The sequence below is a fragment of the Carettochelys insculpta genome, chromosome 5 (genome assembly GCF_033958435.1).
Source record: "Carettochelys insculpta isolate YL-2023 chromosome 5, ASM3395843v1, whole genome shotgun sequence".
Lineage (NCBI taxonomy): Eukaryota > Metazoa > Chordata > Testudines > Carettochelyidae > Carettochelys > Carettochelys insculpta.
Genome location: NC_134141.1, coordinates 70,810,591 through 70,833,587, shown reverse-complemented (window position 1 = coordinate 70,833,587; position 22,997 = coordinate 70,810,591). Strand labels below are relative to the sequence as shown.

Below are 22,997 nucleotides of genomic sequence, written 5' to 3'. Positions count from 1 at the left end.
TAAAGGAAAAGTAGCATGTGAAGGAGGAAGCTGATTGCTTTTCCATTTTGAAGTACATGACAGCTTTGAACAACAAAAACACTTTAGAAACATTATCCATTTATTCCAAAATAAGAACCCAGACAAGGTTTAGTATCATTTCTGGCCCACCAAATAATTATACTCCTGATGTAAACATTCAGTAACAAGCTTGAAATGATGCAAACTTATTCTAGTATTAGAAAAATATTTTTAAAATTATTATAAATTCATTGTGCATCATCGATCTGTTTTCTAAAGCAGGTGTGTAGTTATATAATACTTGGCCACTTCATTGTTAGTTTAGTAAAATACGAGCTTGTTAAAGCCTCCTAAAGCTAAAGAATTTTTGGGAGATGAAGACACTAACATGAAAAATTAAAGGTTTTATTTTTAAAAAACTTCCATTCTGAAAGAAATTCACAACTCAGAACATTTTATTCACAGTCTAGACTGTAGGAGGGAAAAATACTGCTCTTCCAAACTCAACAATTCAGTAACACCACAACATCAGACTTCATATTACTGCTGTGACCACCAATGAAATAGTCAACTATAACATTTATGTAAGAATCCACTGATATGAATGGGACAATCTGCGCATCTTATCAGACATTAATATATTAGTTTAGATTCTGTACAAAATTTTAAATTTGATTTTCTTGATCACAAGATGAAAGAAAATTTCTCTGTAAATGGAACCGTAGACTTTTAAACAATCTCCCTGATTGTAATAAGCCTGTCATAAGAAGGAAATAAAAGAGCATATATGAAGAATTATTTTATACAAACTCTAAGCTTTCAAATTTGTATATTAAATATTGTATTTCAGGCAAATATACATTTTCTAATTTTTAACCATACACATAAAAGATAAATACTAGACAAATGTTTGACAGAACCCTTTTTAGCACTATTCCCATATACCTACCATATTTCTGCTATTGATATCTCCTAAATAAACCACAGCATTCATTTGAGAAGCCCATGTCTGAATTTCTCTTTGCCATGAAGTCAAAGTAGAAAGTGGCACTACCAGCAGGAAAGGCCCATATAACTGATGTTCATGAAACAGGTAGTTCAGAAAAGAAATAGTTTGTATTGTTTTACCCAGACCCATTTCATCTGCAAGAATACAACTGTTCCCTCTGTAAAATGAAAGAAATATATAAATGTTTATATAGTACCATACTGCTAAGCACCAAAGATTAAAATTTGATTCATTTATGGATTTATAAACAGAAGTTCCAAGATTGTTATGCAAGACTTTTCAAATGTATATCCTCTGAAAAAATTGAATTAGCTCACAGGTTATTAAGACAAAAGCTTACAACAGTATATTCAGCAATAAAAATGAATGGTTTTATACTATCAATTCAGAAAAAAATGGTTGTTACTCAAATGAGCATTCCCAAACGTTTAGGGATGAGGGTCACTATTAGGTGCTGCCCTACCAGAAGCATGGCAAGGCTTAAAACCCAGAACGTAATGACCATACTGGGTCAGACCAAAGGTCCACCCAGCCCAGCATTCTGTCTGCTGACAGCAGCCAATGCTAGGTGCCACAGAGGGAGTGAACCGAACAGGTAACAATCACGCAATCTCTCTCCAGCCATCCAGCTCCAGCTCCTGACAAACAGAACCTAAGGACATGATTCCTTACCCATGGCGGCTAATAGCCATTAATGAACCTAACCTCCTTGAATTTATCTAGTTCTTTTTCAAACCCTGTTATAGTCCTAGCCTTCACAGCCTCCTCTGGCAAGGAGTTCATTTATTTTAAACCTGCTGTCCATTAATTTCATTTGGCATCCCCTTGTTCTTATTATTTGGAAAAAATAAAGAACTTTTTTCCTTGTACACTTTCTCTACACTGCTCATGATTTTATATACCTCTATCATATCCCGCCCCCCATTATTCTCCTCTTTACTAAAATGAGACGTCCTAGTCTCTAATCTCTCTTCCTGCGGGCCCGTTCCTAACCCCTATTCATTTTAGTTGCCCTTTTCCTGAACTTTTTCTAACGTCAATGTGTCTTTTTTGAGATGAGGAGACCACATCTGCATGCAGTATTCAAAATGTGGACATACCATGGTTTTATGTAAGGGCTGTCTTATTCTCTATCCCTTTTTTAATGATTCCTCACATCCTGTTTGCTTTTTTAACTGCCACTGCACACTGCATGGCTATACACAATGACTCCAAGACCTCTTTCCTGACTAGCTATAACTAAATTAGTCCCCCTTGTACTGCATTATAGTAGGAGTGATTTTTTCCAATGTGCACTACTTAACATTTATCCACTTTAAATTTCATTTGCCATTTTGTTGCCCAATCAATCAGTTTTGTGAGGTCTTTTGAAGTTCTTCATAGTCCGCTTTGGTCTTAGCTACCCTGAGCAGTTTATCACCTGTAATCTTTACCACCTCACAGTTTACCCCTTTCTCCAGTTAATTTCTGAATAAGTTGAATAGTATTGGTTCTAGGACTGACCCTTGGGGAATGACACTAAATTACCCCTCTCCATTCTGAAAATTTACCATTTATTCCTAGCCTTTGTTTCATATCTTTTAACCAGGTCTCAGTCCATGAAAGGATCTTCCCTCTTATCCCATGACAACTTAATTTACATAAGAGCCTTTGGTGAGGGACCTTATCAATGGCCTTCTGGAAATGTAGGTACACCATATCTACCAGACTCCCCACCTTGTCCACAAATTTGATGACCTCTTCAAAGAATTCTAATAGATGAGTAAGACATGATTTCCTTTTAAAGAAATCATGCTGACTTTTGCCAAATTATGTTCTCCTACATGTCTGACAACTTTATTCTTTAATATGGTTTCAACTAATTTGTCCAGTACTGACGTTAGACTTACTGGTCTGTAATTGCCAAGGTCACCTCTAGAGCGCTTTTTTAAAATATGGACATTAACCTTAGCTATCCTACAGTCATTGGGTACACAAGCTGATTTAAAGCAGATTACAAATCACAGGTAATAGTTCCGCAATTTCACATTTGAGTTCTTTCAGAACTCTTTGGTGAATGCCATCTGGTTCCAGTGACTTGTTACTGTTAAGTTTATCAATTAGTTCCAAAACTTCCTCTAACACCACCTCAATTTTGAACAATTCCTCAGATTTGTCACCTCCAAAGGACAGCTCAGGTCTGAGAATCTCTCTAACATCCTCAGCTGGGACGACTGAAACAAAGAATTCACTTAGTTTCTCCACAATGACTTGATAGACTTTGAGTGCTCCCTTTGTATCTTGATTGCCTAGGGGTCCCACTGGTTGTTTAGCAGAGTTCCTGCTTCTGTCACTTGTGCCAGATCCATACACACTCACATTTTTTAAATTAAATTTACTTACTTACTACTCTTTTAAACTATACTAACAATACAGGACTACAACAGATACTATTAACATGCCTGACTACAAACCTGCAGAAGGAAAAGGCTCTCTGCCAACCATCAGCAGCAGTGGGAAGGATCGGTGGGGGTCAGGATGGGAAGGGAACATGGGGGAAGCTCAGCCCTTTTTTCCTTGAAGATAGTACATAAGACATCCGAGGGCACTCATGGTGCTCTGATAGGTACTACTAAGGGAAAAGCTCTCAGACAAATGAGCACTAGGTCATACAGATACTTACAGGGGAATGAATACATGCAATCATTCAAATAAGAATTTTAATTACTGCCTCTGCCACAATTTGAAAATTCCTCATTAATCAAATGGTAAAAAGGAACCCAATATAAAAGCTGCAGAACAGCTCAGGTAAGAATTTTAAAACAAACTTAATTTGTTCTATTTGAGGATACTTCTGTTTATTTTCTATTTCACCTACAAGCACCAGGAGGAAAAAGGAAAACCGTAAAAGTCTTGCTTGTACAAATGAACTATGTGCCAAATTTATATATTTGCAGGTAAAAGCAATCTTTCTGAATTCTCTACTTTTAATTTACTACTCCAGTGGCAAAAATAGAACCATTCTGCTACAGTTTTATGAATTTCTACCATTTACAAGTAACAGAGAAGGACCAAACTTTCAGAATGTACTTACTTGCACCAGGAATGAGCGAGCCAGTTCAGTCCATTTAACTGATAGTCTCTTAGTTCTAAACCCTCATGCCCACCAATATAGGATGGTTGCTTCTTCAGTGCAACAAATCTTGGCCTCTGTTTTAAAACCTATCGAAGTGACATTGAACATTAGCCCTAGTACTAAAATGTTTCAGATTCTAAATACAATTTACTGAAGTTGCAGGAGAGGATGGAAAGTAACTGAATTTACGTTTATATACATAATTAGTTTAACTTCTAAAAGTTAACATAATTCCACTTTTGAATGAAAATAATTACAATGGGGACATTTTTCTACTAAAATCCAGTAAGACACGGACTGACGTTACGTGCCTCAACAGCCATTAGTAACCTAACCAATTTTGATAATTCATCCTGTATTCTGAAAAACTACATTCTATCCCTAATCCTGGAAACAATACAATTAGTTATAAATATTTTTATTGTCCCAATTCCCAGATGTGGATGAAAAATATCTTAAATATCACTCACCTTGCAGTCCTTAAAAGGAGTAGTTTTGGACTGATTTCTGCTAAAATACTCATCAATGCATGACTGAAATTTTTTGGCAATGAGAGCACCATCTTCCCAGCTGCACTCCGAGTAAGGGAGACCCTGCCACTTGCAATAGTAGTCTGGATAACCTGCTGCTGACTTTTGATTTGAATGAGCTGTCAAATACATTTGAGATACTTCAGCAATAATTTTGATTTTAATGAGACATTTATTTAATTTCTGTGGCACACGCAAGTGGAGTTCTCAGAATATAAGAACCAAAAAGTAACCTTTTTCCTAATATATATGCATATTATTTTAGTTTGAAAGTACAACAATGGACTCTAATAAACGTATTATACGTTAATATAAAACATGGAGAACTGGTGTGAATTCGAGAAGATGAAATTCAATAAGACAAGTGCAACATACCTCACTTAGGAATTAAAAATCAAATGCATGACTACAAAATGGGGGATAACTGGCTAAAAGTTACTACTACTGACAAAGATCTGGGAGGGGTTAATGGATCAGAAATTGAATATAAGTCAAAACTACAAGGCAACTGCAAAAAAGGCTAATATTCTGCGATGTTTTCATATGGAGTGTCATACACACAACATGGGAGATAATTATCCCAGTCTATTTGGCAAGTCCTCAGCTTGAGTACTTTTCCAATTCTGGGCTCCACACTTAAGAAAAGAAGTGGACACATTGGAGAGAGTAAAGAGGAGAGCAACAAAAAAAACAAGCGGTTTAGAAAACTTGACCTCAGGAAGAAAGGTCAAAAAACTGGGCTTACTCAGTCTTGAAAAAAGAAAACACTGAGCAGAGACCTGGTAAGCCTTCAAATAGGTCACAAGTGGCTATAAAAAGAACAGTGATTAGTTGTTGTCTAACTCGGCTCAAGATAAGATATAGAGTAATGGGCTTAATCTGTAGCAAGGAGGATTTAGGGTAAACAACAGGAAAAAACATACCAACTACAAAGGTAATTAAGCTCTGGAATATGATTCCAGGAGGGGCTGGGGAATCTCTATCATACAGGTTGGACAAACACCTGGGATGGTTGAGGTTAACTTGGTCCTGTTACAGCACAGGGGGGTGGACCATAGGACGTACTGAGATCTCAAAAAGTCCTACATTTTAAGAGTCCATAAAAATTAAAAACCAATTGCAGTATATTATGCCTACTATTATTTCCAATCTCCAATTTGCCACTTACCAATTATTCGCTCCACTATTTGATATTGTTTATGTAGGTCATCTGTAAGTTCTTGCTGGCAATTATAATATTCCACATCTTCCGGAGAAGCATTTTTCAGCCTGGAATGGAAATTATGTAAATAATCATCACACTGTTTCGTTCTAAAATTAAGACTATTTGACAGTCCTAAAGCTTCCAATATAAGCGCCAGAGGAAAGTTGCAGGGAAAGCTTCTTTGAGAATGGGTCTAAGAGCACCTCAGTGGAGAAAAAACATCTGCTACAAAAATTTTGTATCTAAATTAGATGGCCTCCTGCCAAGCAGCTGAGGAGACAATACCAGTGGCAGCTATTCCTGATAAAAATAATTATTGTAATATAAAACAACAGTATCAAAAGAGGACAGAGGAAGGTAGAGATTTTTTCCAACCACATCATTCAGGATTTCTAACATCGCTGGTAGAGTATGCATATTGATTCACACAATGGGCAGAAACAGAGAGACAGAAGAACTAGAATGCCTAACAAAGTGAATACAATTCAGGTAAACCTCTAAGAACAAAGGATTTATATGGAGAATGTATTAAACAGTTTTGCTTAAAATATAATAATCAACAAAAACAAATAGTCTGCCATTGTTTATGAAATGTGTATTATAAACATTTAAAAATAATTTCCAAGAAGGCTTAGCTATTCATTAAAGGCATATTCTGCAAGATACTGCACATCATCATTCACTCAACAGAATGAAGTTCAGGATGCTGTACCTCCTGCAGGACTTTAAAATGTCCAGATTTTAACAATAAAAAGATCAATGTGTTATCTTCTTGCTGAAAATATTTTCTCATATGGAGATCAATTCCATACCACATGCTGGTTAAAAAAATTGTGTTATGAAAGATGGCTATAGATAACACTCACCAACGTTTTGTTTCCTGATCCTTTTTCTTATAGTTGTCCAGTTTCTTCATTCCTTTAACATTCTGCTGTTTCAAGGTTTCTTCAGTCTCCCACGTGTTATGGATATGGGACCAACCTTTCCATTTAATCAGATACTGTATTTCTCCTGGCTCCTTTGATTTATCGAACCCTGCATTTGGATCACCATCTGCCTCAACAGCATAGATGGTGGTTGTAGCACCAGTGGCTGAGAGAAAAATCACAACATAAATGTTAATAGAGTAGACGTACCAGTGAATCACTGAACAATGAATGCAATATTAATATAGTTCAATTGGTAATTTTTCATAATATGAGCATTTATCAACACATGGCCAACTACTTCTATTGTTCTATCCCACTTAGTATTAATTACATAATTCTGCTGTAAAAGTACATGCCTGTCAAAAGTTTCAAAGACTTTATTTACTAAGAATTTAAACAATAAAACTGAGCATCTGAATTAACCAATGTGAAAGAAAGAGAATGGATGAAAGAAAGGGCAGACAGCCACTTTACAAGTATCTAAAATAAACTGACAGAAGAGAACAGACAACTTTGCCATGCAATATGTCGAAGACCATCAGTTCCAACATTCAAAGAGTTTTTGTTTTTGTTTTTTTTTAAAACAGGGCATCAGTTGCAAGAGGGAGTAATCAAAATAAACCACCTGTTACAAGCTACCAACATTTCAGCCAAAACACATTCCTAGATATTCTGGCGACGAAGAAAGAGCTGACAAGGTGGAATTCTACCAGTGGCTACTCGTCTATCCTGACTTCTCACCATACAGTTACAATACAATTAAACATGTGATTGAAACTCAGATAAGAACACCCATGCTAGCTCTAATCCAGCAAACAAGGATTAAAAGGTACAGCAAAGATGTAGTGACGTGGGTTTCGGTATGGGCTGTATAAGCCAGCATGGGACATGTGTACATATTTGCATTTGATCACATCCATTTGCATAAAACTTGCTTTGAGAAATGCAAACCATGTGGTAGTCCTTCATCATATGAATTTCTACCAGCATATTTTCAGTGTGGTCAGAAATTGGTGGCATGATAGTCCTACTACCACCAATATCTTCGAACTGGTCGCTGATTAAGAATCATGTTTAGTCAACTTTCTGCTCTCTACTGAACAGAGATTAAATTATAGGAAGCTGCTTAGTTGTACACACAGGTTGTAGCCACACTAGCTCCTCCTTTCGGAAGGGCTATGGTAATGCCGCACTTTGGAATATGCTAATATGGTGCTGCAATGAATATGCAGCACCTCATTAGCACAATGGCGGCCACATATGCTTCGAAACTGATGGTTTCAAAACACACACTGCCCATGTAGCTGGGGGCCTTTCAAAACTACCTCCTTGATTTCTAAACCCCTTCAGGCTGTTTTGAAAGGCTCCCAGCTGCATGGGCAGCATGTGTTTGGAAACTGGCAGTTTCAAAGCGCATACAGTTGCCATTATGCTAATGAGCATCAGAGGGGTAGTCGTGTTAGTCTGGATCTGCAAAAGTAATGAGGGGTCCTGTGGCACCTTATAGACTAACAGAAATGTATGAGCATAAGCTTTCGTGGGCAAAGACCCACGGGTCTTTGCCCACGAAAGCTTATGCTCATACATTTCTGTTAGTCTATAAGGTGCCACAGGACCCCTCATTACTTACGCTAATGAGGGGTTGCATATTCACAGCAGTGCCTCAAGAGCATATTCCAAAGTGTCACATTACCATAGCCCTTCAGAAAGGAGGGGCTAGCGTGGCCACGGCCTCAGTGAAGATTTTCTGGAGTTTATTTGCATGACACTGAACTAGTTACACCTTAAACTGCTTTCTCAGTGCCTGTCCTATCATTCTCTCCATTACTTGACCATGGAAACATCCCCACAACGTATTCTACAAGGCTTGCGTAAAGGGCATTTTTACATGTAACACCAAATCCACATAACAGAGAAGTCCACTTGTATACTCTTCACATGTCATGCTGTGTGTCACTGTTTCATCTGTCTAGTCTATTTGGCAGTTTTCCACATACCAACAAGAGAGAAGAAAGTTTCAAAAAAGTTTAACAATAACAAACACTGACGATGGGATTCGGGGACACATTTAAGACCTGAAACTACTTTTAATTTTTTTTGTTAGTTTAACTAAATTAGATTTTGTGTTGTGTTCTTTCAAAGTTCAGGAGTAACAGGAATTTAAAATAGTATTATCAGAAATTTGTCATAGAGCCAAATTACAGTTTTTGTCAGTGGGACAAGGCACAAATATTGAATTCCACGTACTACCCTCATAATCCACATGTAATTCTTATCAATAAAGGAAAGTCTGCACAAATATAAATCTGAAAATATGTATTTACATGTCTTTACCTAAATTTCTATTGAAGATTTTGTTGTTATTATTAATCCACCATCTTATCGACACATTCAGCATCACTTAGTGGTGAAGTATGCTCACATCTATGACCATCATTTTTTGTACCTTTCCCTCCTCAACCTCTCTTCTACCCTCTCTATGGTCATATCTACACTACAAAGAATGGTGTGCACATGCTAAGTTAAGTGTGTTCCTTGACCATTAACACACACAAAAGGTATATTTTTTCTTAGTGAAGAAAACACCTGTATTTCTTTCCCTGGAAAAATCAGAGATAGATTCAGAAGGGCTTTAGAGGTGGCAGCCCAAGCCACAGGCTACGGAGAGGGCCACCTCAGCTCAGGGCTCTGGGATGCAGCCACTAAAACCCCTACTTTTACCAGGCCAGCCTTCCCTGGTGGGAGGAGAGCCAGCTCTGCAAGCTGCCATTCTTCTTCCTCCTTCCCACCCCTGCAAGCCTGGGCTGGAACAGTTCGCCGTAAGTACCAGGAAGCTCTATCCCCTCTGCAGCTCCCATTGGCCAGGGATCGTAGCCAATGGAATCAGTGTAGGGCAGTGCCTACAGGCCAGTATGCGGCACACAGGCTATGTGGAGCCTCCCGCCTCCCCTGCTTCACAGGGAGCTACCACAGTTAAGCACCTGCTCCCGAATCCCTTAACCCCAGCCCTGATCTTGCACCCTAACTCCCTCTGGGACCCCACATCCCTCCCAGGTCCTGTACCTGAGCCCCCTCCTGCGCTCAACCCCCCCGGGCTCCAGTCCCAGCCCAGAGCCCGCACTCAGTCAGAGCCCTCACCCCCTCCTGCACCCACTCTCCTGCCTCAACCTGCAGCCCTCTCCCATATACCGAACTCATTTTTGAGACCAACCTGGAGCCTAAGGGGCATCCACAAAAGCTAATAGTCCTGCGTCCTCAGAAAAGTTAATCCAGTCCTGGAAGCAACTCTCAATTCCCACCACTGAAGTTTTCATTCCTACATCCTTCTCCATTTCCCCCGACATCCCATCCCAAACTATTAAGCAATTCAGCCATTAAGGTGGATACATAAAGCACTGTCACATTTTGGAGCTAACATCCAATGTGTTTGCAAGTATGCATGTGTCGGCAAGAATACTCATTTTGTTTACTCTAAATTCTAATGTAGAACTTTACCTTTGCATTTATAATGCTAAAAACTGATTTTTAAAGCAAACTTCAGATTCAGCAGCAACATACACAAAGTCTGCTCTTGGATTCAATGTAAGATTTTCAGAATCTAGGTAAAAAATACCTCCTTTTCGCCCAACACGACTATCCATAAACTTTTCTATCGTTTCAAATTCATCTTCTTCAGGTTGTGGTACATCCTCTCCACAGACTTCCAGTAAGTCATCTGAATCTGTTTTTGTTTCTTCAGCTTCTTTGTAACTAATGTTGACTGTTGCCTGGCGACGAGACCCTCTTTTATCATAATCATCATCATCATCATCATCAGATGAATCAAGTTGCCTCTTTTTCGGTCCTATACTTTTCTTCCCACTTTTTGGTTTAATTCTAAAAAAACAATTGACAAAACAAAGATGTGCTCAATAGAGAAATACTCACAAATGTTCTGCCTCTTCTTTCAGAGTATTAATATTTCACAATGATTGCTCAATTCAACTATACTGCATTCCATTAGATAATGTAAGGAAAAACATTACTATGACTCACTGCTGTGATAACACCTTCTGTAACATGAAAAAAACAAATTTCCATTCTTGAGATGCAGAACTCTAACGAAGAGTTACACTTCAATTTGAGCTTAGAGAGAGGACATTCATATTCACATCAGAAATCTTACCATAAAGTATATCTTAAATTCCATATTTCTTACCTGCTTGGAGGTTTCCTGCTTTTCACTTTATTTTTTGGTTCGTAGTCAGATTCACTCTCTTCACAACTGCTTTTCTCTCTATCCTCCTCTGATTCAGAATCTGAACCAGTCCCAGACACAGATCCTGATCCAGACATCTGCCAGTCTTCACTGCACATATTGAAAGACAGAAATGTGAAGATTACAATGTTGAGCATTACAGTGAAATCCATACACACGAACACTGGAAAATGGAATAATCTCAACAGAAATAAGCAAAGGCAGTTAACTCTTTAGTGTTATTAAAAAGACAAAAAAATTACTAAGAACGGAAAATGCTACAAAAACGATCCTCTGTCATAAACATGGACACTTGCCCTACATCTGGAAGCATGAAATATCACCCAATTTCTGAAAAAAAGTCAGGTGCCTTCTCATTAAGCCATCATTAAATCAGAATGTAATAGGATGAGGCTAAAACCGCTTTCCTTCACTTTACCTCTAACAGAAACAACAAAGGCCATGTCCACACAAGTGACTTCTTTCGACAAAAGACAGGGCTTTTGTCGACAAAACCCACAGAGCGTCTACATGGTTAAAGGGCTCTGTCAAGAGTTTGTCAACAAAGCGCAGCTGTTCAGACAGCAGAGCTATACCTCTCCCCAGTTAGGTATAGCACCTCTGTCGTCAGTGTTTTTCGACAGAATGCCCACATAGACAGTTCTGTCGACAGAGTGGGTCCTCTTTGGTGGTTAGCAGCTCGAGCCAGGAGACACCACCTCCAAAGCAAGCACTCTCTCTAGTTACTGCTTCCACTGGTGCTTAAAGGAATAGGGCTCTAGGAAGCCCTGTGTAAGAAGCTAGTGGTATGGCCGCATGCTGGCAGCATGTGCCCAGGGACACATCCCAGCAGCCACTCCCCAGACACTAAAAGATGGCTGAGGCTGCCTGGGATCATCCTGGCCCCCGCCCCACAACACCCACAAGGTATCCCAGGACCCTGCTTGGGCGACCCACAAGTGGTTCCCATCCAGGTCCAGCCCAGAGGTCTGAGACCTGCTGGCCATTTGGGCAGATGAGCCGCTAGTACTGGACCCCAGTGTCAAGTGCTCCTGACTACACCCGCAGAGCCAGAGCTTTGGCACAGCACGGCCACCCTACACGCACCCCTGAACAGGTGCATGCAAAAGTAAAGGAGCTCCACCAGGACTACATGTGGGCCAGGGATGCCCAGGGCCGCTGGTGAGCCCTCTTTTTCCCCACTACCAGGCTCTGCACTGAATGCTGGGGGTCTGAGCCAGAAGATCCTGGACACTGGTAAGGAGGTCCCCCCCAAGCAAGTCACTCAGCTTGGACTCAGGACCTCGCCAAAGCCCACAAGGACCCACCCTCTGACCCTGGGTATTCACCCTGTCTTCTGGCCCCTCCAGTACAACAGTGTCTGCACGGGTATCCCTGGATTTGTTTGTGGGACCATCTGGTGAGTCCCCCATGAGGCATGTGCACCCAGGCCGGTGGGGGGGAGGAGTCCTGGCATTCTCCCATCTCCCCACCTCTGAGCCTCCCAGATGTCCACCTCTTCCATGTGCACCTGGTGGCTGGGCACAGCCCATCACTGTTCACAGGCGCCACCACCCTCTGGCCCCCACCCATGGGAGACATTCTGCCCCACATCCCCCATGTCCAGCCAACTCAAGAGGCACCAGATCCTCCCCTTTAGATGTCTGAAGGTGAGCTCTGCAGGGTTCCATGCCCATGTCAGCCAGGCATTGAATTGCTCCTGGGTGGGGTCCAGAGGGCGTAGTGCCTGGTGTAGGGCCTCATCAGCCATGGGAGGAGTAGATAGGCTGCATCGCCAGCAATGCACAGGGGCATGCGTGTGTCCCAATGGCCAGCTCTCAGTGGGGGGATGCAGGTGCCTGCCTCCATGCTCAGGACTGGCTGGAGTTCTGGAAGACCCTTGTTTTGTGGCTCCCAGCCCAAACACCCAACATAGGCATTGAGGAATTGACCCTGGTGGTCCACCAGGACCTGCACGACCACAGAGTGGTAGCCCTTCCTATTTAGGTATTGGTCGGTGCTGAGTTCCAGGGTCTGAATGGGAATATGGGTCCCCTCCAGGGCCCAAAAATAGCTGGGGAAGATGAGTCATTCAAAGCCTGTCCTGAGGGCATCCTTGGCATTGATCTGGAAAAGTCTCCACAGCAGAATAGAATTGATGGCCCACACCACTTGCCAGTGAGGATCCCAGGGGGATAGCAGCCCTGGGCTCACGAAAGCCCCACATCCATTGTCCTACTCCCTCAGCCCCCTTTCTCCTCTTGCCTTTCCAGTCTACGTACGTTCCTTTCCCCTCCCTCCTCTGCCCAATTTCTCCTCTCCCATCACCCCCTGTCCCCTCATGTAGGTCCTGCAGCCCGAGGATACCTTACTTGCATCAGTATGGTCCTGATGGTGGACCTGCCAACACCAAATTGGTGGCCCACAGAGTGGTAGCTGTTGGGGGTGGCCAGCTTCCACAGAGAAATGGCAACCTGCTTCTCAATGGGGATGGTGGGCCGCATGTTGGTGCCCTGTCACAGTAGGGCAGGGGCCAGCCGGTTGCACAATTTGAGGAAGGTTTCCTTGCGTGACCTAAAATTCTGGGTCCACTGCTGGTCCCCCCCCCCCAATGCACCATGAACAGGTAGCTCCACCAACTGGTGCTAGTGGGGTACCACCAAACCCGCCTGGGCGCCCAAGGGAGCGAGAACGGCTCAGGCCCTGTGGCACCATGTGGAGCCCTGAAGCAGCTTTGCTTTCCGTCAAGGAAGTAGGCAAGCCTCAGCACTGGCAGCAAGCGTAGATCGGGGAGGGCCCTTTAAAGGTGTGCAGGGCTGGCGCTCCAGGAAAGGCTTTTCCTCCATTTGCACCTGCCTTCTGGGTTACGGGCTGGTTCTGACAACAGAGGGGCTGACGCAAGTGGCCGCTTTCTGCCAAGTGAGGGGATCGCTGTTCTGAGCCACTTGCATGTGTAGCTGCAATCTGCCAATGGAGTACTACCAGGGGTTCTCTGTCAGAGGCTTCCCATGTAGATGTGGCCTATATGTTCAATGTTCACTGTTTCAGTAAATGATTAACTGTTTAGGAGCTACATGCACTTTTAATGCTCTAGTGTTACACGAGCTTACTATAATCAGGGTTTCTTTCATGGATATTTGTTTCACGGATAACTGTTTGTAGGCTGGCAAGTGTCTATTTGGACAAATAGGCAAGAACTATGGAAATGTGTCCTTCATGGCTCAATATACTGTTTTGAGAAAAGCAGACAGATGTCGCCAAATATTTTGTAAGATAATTACAAAAAAAATGCAGTTGTTAAAACATTCTTAAAATAAAATCACTGTTTATATTAGATAACTAGATATACAAAATTCAACATCAGTTTTATATTTTCCATAGTCTAAAATTTCTGTGAATTCTTAAACTAAGGAGCATAGAAATAACTTTTGTCAATCACAACCAAAAAGAACTAAATATAAAAAAATACATAATTTTAAAATTTTATGAGTTCCTGAAAAACCAAACCAAACCAAACCAACAAACAAAAAAACAGACGGCTATTCCTAGAGATTGAAGTGGATTATTTTACACAGAAAATGTAACACGCAGAAAATGGTAGTGCTTCCCTACACTGCACCTCTAATCTTCCTCAAATCTGACCAGTGAAGGGATGCTTTTCAAGATGAGAGGACAGTTTTATTTTCTACAGGCTATTCAATCCTTAGTTGCTGTACTGAGATCAATAAGACTGCCAATTAGTGTGAAACATGGCAGTTTTCGCCCTTCAGATTTCAAAAAGGCATCATATTGTAACAACTCTGTTATTAATGCTTTAATTCTAACTAGAGACCTGGAGATAAAAATGACCTCAATAACCTCATCCCAAGTACCCCAGCCATATATAACGTTCAGGATAGGATATTCAGCCGTAAAAGTGTGTTACAACTACTATGTTCTACTGTAGATTTTACAAAGCATTGCTGGAGGTGCTTTTGAATAGACAAGACCAATATGAGTTTACCTGATGGAAGGTATTTTAGTAATAGGAGACTCTGAAGTCCTGTTTTACATGTAGAACTATATATTCCAACATTTAGTAAAAATTAAGTGACCAAATCAAATCCAAAAATCAACCTGAAGCCTAACTTAAACACACACATGCATGAGCATGAATGAAAAAATTTTATATAGCATTCTTATATGCAAAATATCTTACTCTTTATGTTTTTTCCTTTTGTTCTCACTGGATGATTCATCCACAGTGTCTTCACTACTAGAGGAATCCTGCCAACAAAGCAAAGAAGATATAGAATTTGTTATCAAATATTAAATTAAAAAAGCAGTGCAACAGTTAGCAATCTGGCTTCCACTCTTGAACTGATATAAACTTATTTTTCATATTTGATTCCCCTTTTTTTCAGTACACAACGCATGATGAGGAGAGTTTGCAAATGTTAGTGTTCAAAAATTTGCCAGAATTGCTTGCCCACCTGCAGGGCTCTACTAGCTTATCCTTCTAAAAGCTACTCTTCCTACATGAAGTGTATTTTTAATACTCTCGTAAGTTAGTTAAAATGAACTTCAACCAGGAGACTGAACTCCTCTGTAGTTTAAAGATGAGCCCTGTACTAAATGTCACCTTTTTACACACTCAGGCCCTAAAACATTTTTTTTTAAAGAACGGCAAGGGAAAAAAAATAGCCTTCCTTTCATAACTGTACTTCATTACATGTTGCTCATATCCATTCCATTCTAGATGTATGCATGTACAGTCACTGGATATCTTTTGTCTTAGCACTATGAATAAGGTCGGCAAGGACACCCTCGAGTGTTGTGCTTTTGCACCATTATATCCAGATGTGGCAACCCTATCTCCTCTGTTCTTCTTGCCAGCAACTGTGACAGAAAAGCAGGAGGGCAGGTGGACTTGAGCAACACATCTTGACTAGTTATGAAACACAGCTGTTTTCCCTTCTTCAAGTGCTTGCTCACGTCAATTCCAGTCTAGATAACTCAAGCAGTGCTAATGGATGTGGGCTCAGATGTTTTAGTCTTGCAGCTGAAGCACTGCCCTTCTGAAGTCAGCATCATCCCAGCATTGTTATGTAAGCACCTAATAGACCTTTAATATGTAGACAAATGACCAGAGAGCAGCTCTATCAATCTCTTGGACTTGTATCTGAGCCAAGAAGGCCACTGATGACACCTGCACTCTAGTTAAATGTGTCCTGCTTATCGCCAGCAAAGGCACATTCACCACCTCATAGCATTATTGGATGGAGGCTGTAATAGAGGACTAAATTATTTGAGAGGACACTGGGCAACATTTCAGTCCATCACCATAACTAACTCCTGTGCTGACTTGCATAACAGCCTTGTCCTGTCAATGTAGGAGACCAACATCTTCCTGATGCTCAGATTTACTGTGCATCAGAAAGACCCATAAAAATATTTCCTGCTTGGCATGAAACTGAGAAATTACCTCGGGCAAGAACGCCAGGTGCTGCCACAACTGGACTTTATCTTTGTTGAACATTGTATAGGGCAGTTCTACTGCAAGCACCCTTATCTCAGACACCTGAAGGTGCACAGAACTGCCACCTAGATCAAAAGCTTTCAAGACTGAAGAAAACTAGAGGTTCAAAGGGAGCCCTATAAGCCTTGACAGCATGAGATTTAAATCCCAGGGAGAGGCAGGATTCCACACGAGGGTAAAGATGCTCCAGACCCTTCAAGAACCATGTTGTGATATCGTAAGTAAAGATCAAATTGCCTTGGAATGAAGGTTGGAAAAACAAAATAGAGGCCAGGTGGACATGGACAAGGCCTGAAGCTGATTTGAAGAAGATAATACAGAATAACCAGCAGTGAGGCCTCCTCATCTTGGGTGCATCGCTTTGAAGCTCAGAGTGTAAACCTTTTTTACTTTGCTAGGTAAGACACCCAGGTGGAGTACTTTCTGCGATCAAGAAAGATGTGTTTCACCCAGTCGTTCACCCTTCTGCAGTCAAACATTCAGTAACCATGCTGACAAGTGTAATGCCTCCAGATTTGGGTACAGGAGTCTGCTTAGGCCCTGGGACAATAGACCCATTATGGCTCCCACTCTGGCTAGACCATCTACCAAAAAGTCCAGAAGAGTGCTGAACAAAGCTGCCAAAGTCACTTGTGTGGGAATATCAGGATAACCTTTGCCCAATTTTATTTGGTTTTCATAAGGACTCTGTGGATCAATGGCATGGTTGAAAAGACCTACATCATGGCACCAGAGCATAGGAGCAGGGAAGCCTCTGATAGGTAATCCCTGTCCAGGCCCCCGAGTGAACAGAATATGTAGCATTTCCTGCTCTGACGGGAAGCAAGCACAATCCATGATGGAAGTTCTCCACGTCCCAAACATCATACTTACTGCCTTTAATGAAGCGACCCATTGTAGGGAGACAAGAAGGTCCTGAAGAAGCGATGTGTAAGCATGTTTATGGTCCTGGGCAGACACATGGCCACCAGACGAATGCCATGTCCCACACAGCAGTCACAAAAGGTGGACAGCTTCTTGGTAAAGGGCTGACAGACTGGCCCCACCCTGTCTTGCAGGCCACATGAACCCCCTTAGCTCCCTGACATTGATGCAAAAGGCCAGAATGTCCTGCAGCCAGCAGCCTTGAATGGTGAGCTCACCTAAATGGACTCCCCAGGGCAGGCCCAAACCATCTGATACCAGGGTCAGCGTAGGGCCTTGAAGCAAACATATTTCAACCACCACTTAAACATCATCAGAGCTTCGGAATCAGTGCCCGGTGGACTGGAGGCACAATGGGAAGAGTTCCCACAAGGCAGGCCTTTATTGAGAGGACAATCAGCTGGAGGGCGAACAGTGCTGGCAGTACAGAGATCAGCATCTCCCTCTAGGTGATCCATGATTGCAGTGTCAGTGATCAAGGGAAAACCTGACAGGATCTGGATTGCAATTCCAACAATCTGAGGTGCAGAGCACGGCTTCAGCTTGGAAGATCCATGGAACTCCACTGCCCTGTGAGGGGTCTTAGAGAATAGACAGCTCCTATGGAGTGTCTTTTCCAGCTCCTGAGCTGTACAATGCATTGACAGCACAGGCAGAAGCCTTTGATCTCTTGGCACCAGGGGAGCCTGTGAAGGTATCAGTGCTTCTGGGAGCTCAGGTCTCATGCCACTCCTGAAGTCCAGGACTGATCTTTCAAGGTATAAGGCAGGGTCTACAACCTGTGGCTCCAGAGCCGCATGCAGCTTTTTAAAGACTTCTGTGGTTCCGGGTTGCCAAGTTAAAGTTTAAAAAAAAATCCTCATGATTATTTTCAATAAACAGTGAACATCTAAAGACCAAAAATGAACAACTCACCTAAACAGCAAATGCTATGATTGCAAAACATTGGATAACTCTCCCTTGCATCCTCCAGAAAGGGAGAGAGAAGGTTCAGAAATCAAAGTCAGCAACAGTGGTACACACACACACACACACGTAAAGTGTGGGGGAAATAGACTATGTACAACTATTTGTGAATGTCCCAAAGTAAACATGTGACACATTACAAATCAATGTGTGTGCATTGTTCTTAAAACAGGGGTTAGAAAAGGTATGGTCTGACATTATTTATTAACGACTATCTTGTATTCAGATGCATTGCAGCTCTTGAATTAAGGTTCTACTGAACTGGAAAAAATGGCTCTTCTTGTTATTCTGGTTGCTGACCCCTGTACTAAGGGAATCACACACACAGTTCTGCAGTGGCTGGGCAGCCCAAAACAATTCTCTTTGCTCAACTGTCCATGGCTCTTCTTGCTGGTGCTTCCTAGCCTTCTTTTTGGGCACCAGTGATGGAGAATGGTGCCAGCAGAGGCAAATGCTGAGGGTGCACTGAGACTGAGGTAACTGATGAGCCCTGATGAGATGGCACAGAAGCTGAATCAAGGGTAGACTCCACAAAGAGAGCCTGTAACCTAACAGCCTACCCCTTCTTTGTGCAGGGTCAAAAGCTTTTACAAATACAGCACTTGGCTCTGAGGCATGAGTCCCCCAGTCGCTTTAGTTGGCTACCATGGGGGTCACTTACAGGCACAGGCCTGTTGCACTCTATGCAAGACTTAAACCCAGGAGTCTGGGGCATATCCCACCTGGAGCAAAGTTCCAGCTGGGTTTCTAACAGCTAAGTAACTACTTAAAACTAACTACTATAAACAAACTAATTACAAGGCCCTAAGGCTCCAAGTCAGTAAGACGAAAAGCACGAATCCTTGCTATACAAGGAAAGGCCTTCCAAGTAACCAGCATAGGCAGTAAGAAGGAAATGAGAAGCCGCCAGGTCGTTGACGCACAAGCACAGAACCTTAGGCAGTGCCACTACTAACGCAAAGGCAAAAGTCTGCAGAAATTGCACATGTGGGTGCATGCACATCTAGAACAAAAATCAGTATTTGAAAGCACTCAAAGAAAAATACACCTGATTCCTCACTGACTTTACTCTCCAAAAAATAGATGAACCATATCAACTCAGACTTTCCTTCCATAATTCTCACTCAGGCAGAGAAAAGTTCTAGAAAAATTTCATTCTGAAAAGAAACCTTTAGGAAAAAGCACTCAGAAATAACTGGAAGTTAAGATTTTCTTATGTAAACACAGAAAATATTTACTTACGTTTAACATAGCTTTCCTTTTAAACTGTTTAGTTCTATCATAAAAAAGAGCAATCCAGAGTAAGAGAAGAATATGTAGAAATTATGAGAGAAGATACTTTTGACCATAATATTTAATTATTCTTTGGAAGACAGGGGTCTTTACTCTTCAGACTTTGCTTACCAGCTAGCTTTCACGCTCTCAACCTCAGTAGTATTCCCTTTAAACATACATTTGCATTCTAGACTCAACTAAGATCAACTGCTCAGACTTTAAAATCTTTTATTTTGTATTTGAAAAGTTCTAAAATCATTACAAGAAGAAAATGAAAGTGATTCTGTGGAAAAGATTGAATGTGTGAGATAAGAGTTCTTAAACTTTTATCAAGTTGTGTGAACCACATCTTCACAAGGAATGTCATGGAGGTCTTCCCATTCACTACTACACGACACTTTTAGAAACCACTTCAATTGCTTACATAGAAAAGTAATATTTGGAAATTATCTTTATACTTTTAAGTAATTTAGAAGTTAAACACAGAGGAGAGCAGTAATAAGTGACCTATGAGAATATAGCTCATAGTTTGACAGCATCTGGTTAAAGGGCTTTCTAAGAAGGACAATTTCTGTATCACCTACCCAAATAAATCAACATTTCTAGAGATGAGCCACATTCTCTGTTGAGATATATGAACACAATATCTATTGGTTTCGAATAAACTTTCACATACACACAGAGAATGAGCAAGGAGTAAGTTTAAAATACTAATTCAAAAAAAAAGATGTTCACCTCCTCTGAACCACTGTTTGACGAAGCTACTTTCTTCTGCTGCTGCTGTTGCTGCTTCCTGAGCATTGCTGATCTCTGTACAGCCAAAATACTTGGATTTGACTTCCAAAACTGAAACAGGATTCAAATAGAAGAGTCATGCTAATATCTTGGAACTTAGCAATGATTTAATAGTCAACTTCATTAACTGAACTTTTGCTAATAAAATTAACTGTTTTCAATTTTAAGAAGCATTTCCCAAATTAATTTGGCCAGGGAACTCTTTTGGGCTCGGAACATATTGAAGGAACACATACATGATGGTTGGCAGGGTGAGGGAGGGTTTCATACCAATTGTCGCACATACTGCTCAAAAGTTGATTTTTTAGATGTCTTATTTTACAAAGTACAAAAAACAACAGGAGAAAGTCATGTGAACAACTAATGTGCTTCTGATAATTATAGGGTTTCTAATCATCCTAAGTACAAAACCTAAGGAAAACATCAATATAACGGCTAAAAGCAGCACAGCTAGTGTCACACTTTTGAACTGAAAAAACTATGTTGCTCAAAAAAGGACTGTTCTTCCTTCAAGCTTAAAAAACACATGAAAAAAATGTAAAACAAAATAGATATAAAAATATTTTTAAATTGTGTCTTTATAAATTTGTTATTTTTACAGAAAACTACTGGAAAATAAAATTTAGTAACAGTTGAGAATTTTTAATAGCAAAAGTGGTTTTGATCTTTTGATCACAAATCTGCTTTTTATTAGGATGATGCTGGAAAGCTGGATCCTCATATCAGGGGCAGGCAGCACCAAGAGATTTCTCAGAACATGACTCATGCCAAAACAATCCAAATCAGCTGATTTTTTTGGCATGAGTCACATAATAATTATACTATTATGGATGCAATATAAACATTAGTATACCTACAATCTAAATAGTATTCAAATATGTTAGTATTTTTATACACATTTAATATTTTAGAAGGAAAAATATCGCTAGCATCAAAATTTTTTCATGGAACACCTATTGCATGGAACACAGTTTGGGAAATGCTGATTTAAAGACTTAAGAGAATATTACAATTTGTTATAGTATTTTAGTGAAAAACTTAGCATGGTTTATATAGTACATCGAAGTAGGAACCATTACATTAACATGAAAGAATGCATATGTTATAGCCTTTGTTAACACATTTCTACTTACCTCTTACAACTCAGATAATTCCAATAAGGAATGTAGTTAATAAAACTATCACACCATTTTGCTTCATATAGAAACATTACAACACTCAAAAAATGAAGAGAGAGAGATAAAATCTGAGTTTTAAGGGGAATTATATGAATTAGTATTATTCAACTGGGACATGCTGGAGAAAATGGCCAAAGACAGACAGAAGTGGAGGACCTTCGTTGCTGCCCTACACGCCAGTGGATGTAACAGGCTTTAACTAACTACATTTATTATACTTCCATCCAACAGGAGTCATAGTAATTTACAAACTTTATCTATTTTACACAGTAGCAACTACAGCAAATCTGAGGTTATTTTACCCTATTGGATATGCGCAGAAGCAATTTTCTAAACAATTTGGATTTTCTTCTGAAATTTTGCAAACTTCTTCCTCACAGAAGACTAGCCACATGTAAATTTGAAGTTTTCCGATCCAACAGTATATCTGGTAACAAGAAACTAAAGTATACTGACAATTTTCAAATATGAATAAAGGGAAGAACAGATTTAGCCATTTAGATCCATGTTCCCTCTAATCTCTTCCATAGAGATGCATATTTTTTTTCCATTCACATGCAGAATAAATTTGTTTATGTGCACTGACACATGAACAAATCTGCACCATCAGCAGAAACAGAAAACCTAATTATGGGAACTCTGCTAATCATCCATGAGGCATCTGAATTTCTCTTGAGAGGCTGCACAAGCACACAGCTTACAGGGAACACTGGCATAGATGCCTAAATAAACGGCCTGATCTTTAAAAGTGAGCTATCAATGTCCAGAAAACCCTGGATTTAACAGACTAACGGGTAGGAGGCACTTCCATTAATGCTGAAAGTCCATTATACGCGAGGGTTTACTTGTATTGGCATATTGCGCCTCCCCCGGCCCCAGCTTCCCCAGGCTCCTCCCCCAACCAGGCTTCTCCCACTCCCCCCTCAAAAAAAAACTGTAATATGGGTGACTTACCATTGCTGCTGGAGCCTAGTCGTGTCCTGAGCTGCCACCATGGCTGGAGGAGCTGCTACCGCAGCTGGAGCCTCTGCCATAGCTAGAGCTGCTGCTGCTCCAGGCATAGCACAGATCTTCCAACTACAGTGCAGCTCCTCCAGCCACGGCAGCAGCCCCAGCTGCGGCGGGTCCTGCAGCTGCTCTGGCGGCTCCAGCAGCAACAGCCCCTCCAGCATGTGAGTTGCCAACATTTACCTATTTTCCTTGCAGTGGGGGAGGAGGGCAGGAGGGGCTGGTAGATTCAGCGGACTTCGGGAACAACAGGAGCCTGGCAGACGTCCCTCGTTACTAAAGTCCATTGAATTGGGGTCTGCTAAATCA

The 22,997-nt window shown here is 41.0% G+C and overlaps 1 protein-coding gene across 5 annotated transcripts in view; it reads right to left on the bottom strand.

Annotated features, from left to right (window-relative positions):
• Positions 1 to 22,997, bottom strand: part of CHD1 (chromodomain helicase DNA binding protein 1) — a 79,187-nt gene that overhangs the window by 38,168 nt on the left and 18,022 nt on the right. For all 5 annotated transcript variants that reach the window (XM_074995284.1, XM_074995282.1, XM_074995283.1 and 2 more), the window contains 9 exons: positions 20,443 to 20,553; positions 15,223 to 15,290; positions 10,986 to 11,135; positions 10,401 to 10,663; positions 6,725 to 6,950; positions 5,823 to 5,923; positions 4,595 to 4,773; positions 4,083 to 4,210; positions 950 to 1,166 (listed from right to left, as the gene is read on the bottom strand). In XM_074995284.1, the coding sequence (XP_074851385.1) occupies positions 950 to 1,166; positions 4,083 to 4,210; positions 4,595 to 4,773; positions 5,823 to 5,923; positions 6,725 to 6,950; positions 10,401 to 10,663; positions 10,986 to 11,135; positions 15,223 to 15,290; positions 20,443 to 20,553 (1,443 nt within the window). The remainder of the gene's footprint in view (positions 1 to 949; positions 1,167 to 4,082; positions 4,211 to 4,594; positions 4,774 to 5,822; positions 5,924 to 6,724; positions 6,951 to 10,400; positions 10,664 to 10,985; positions 11,136 to 15,222; positions 15,291 to 20,442; positions 20,554 to 22,997) is intronic.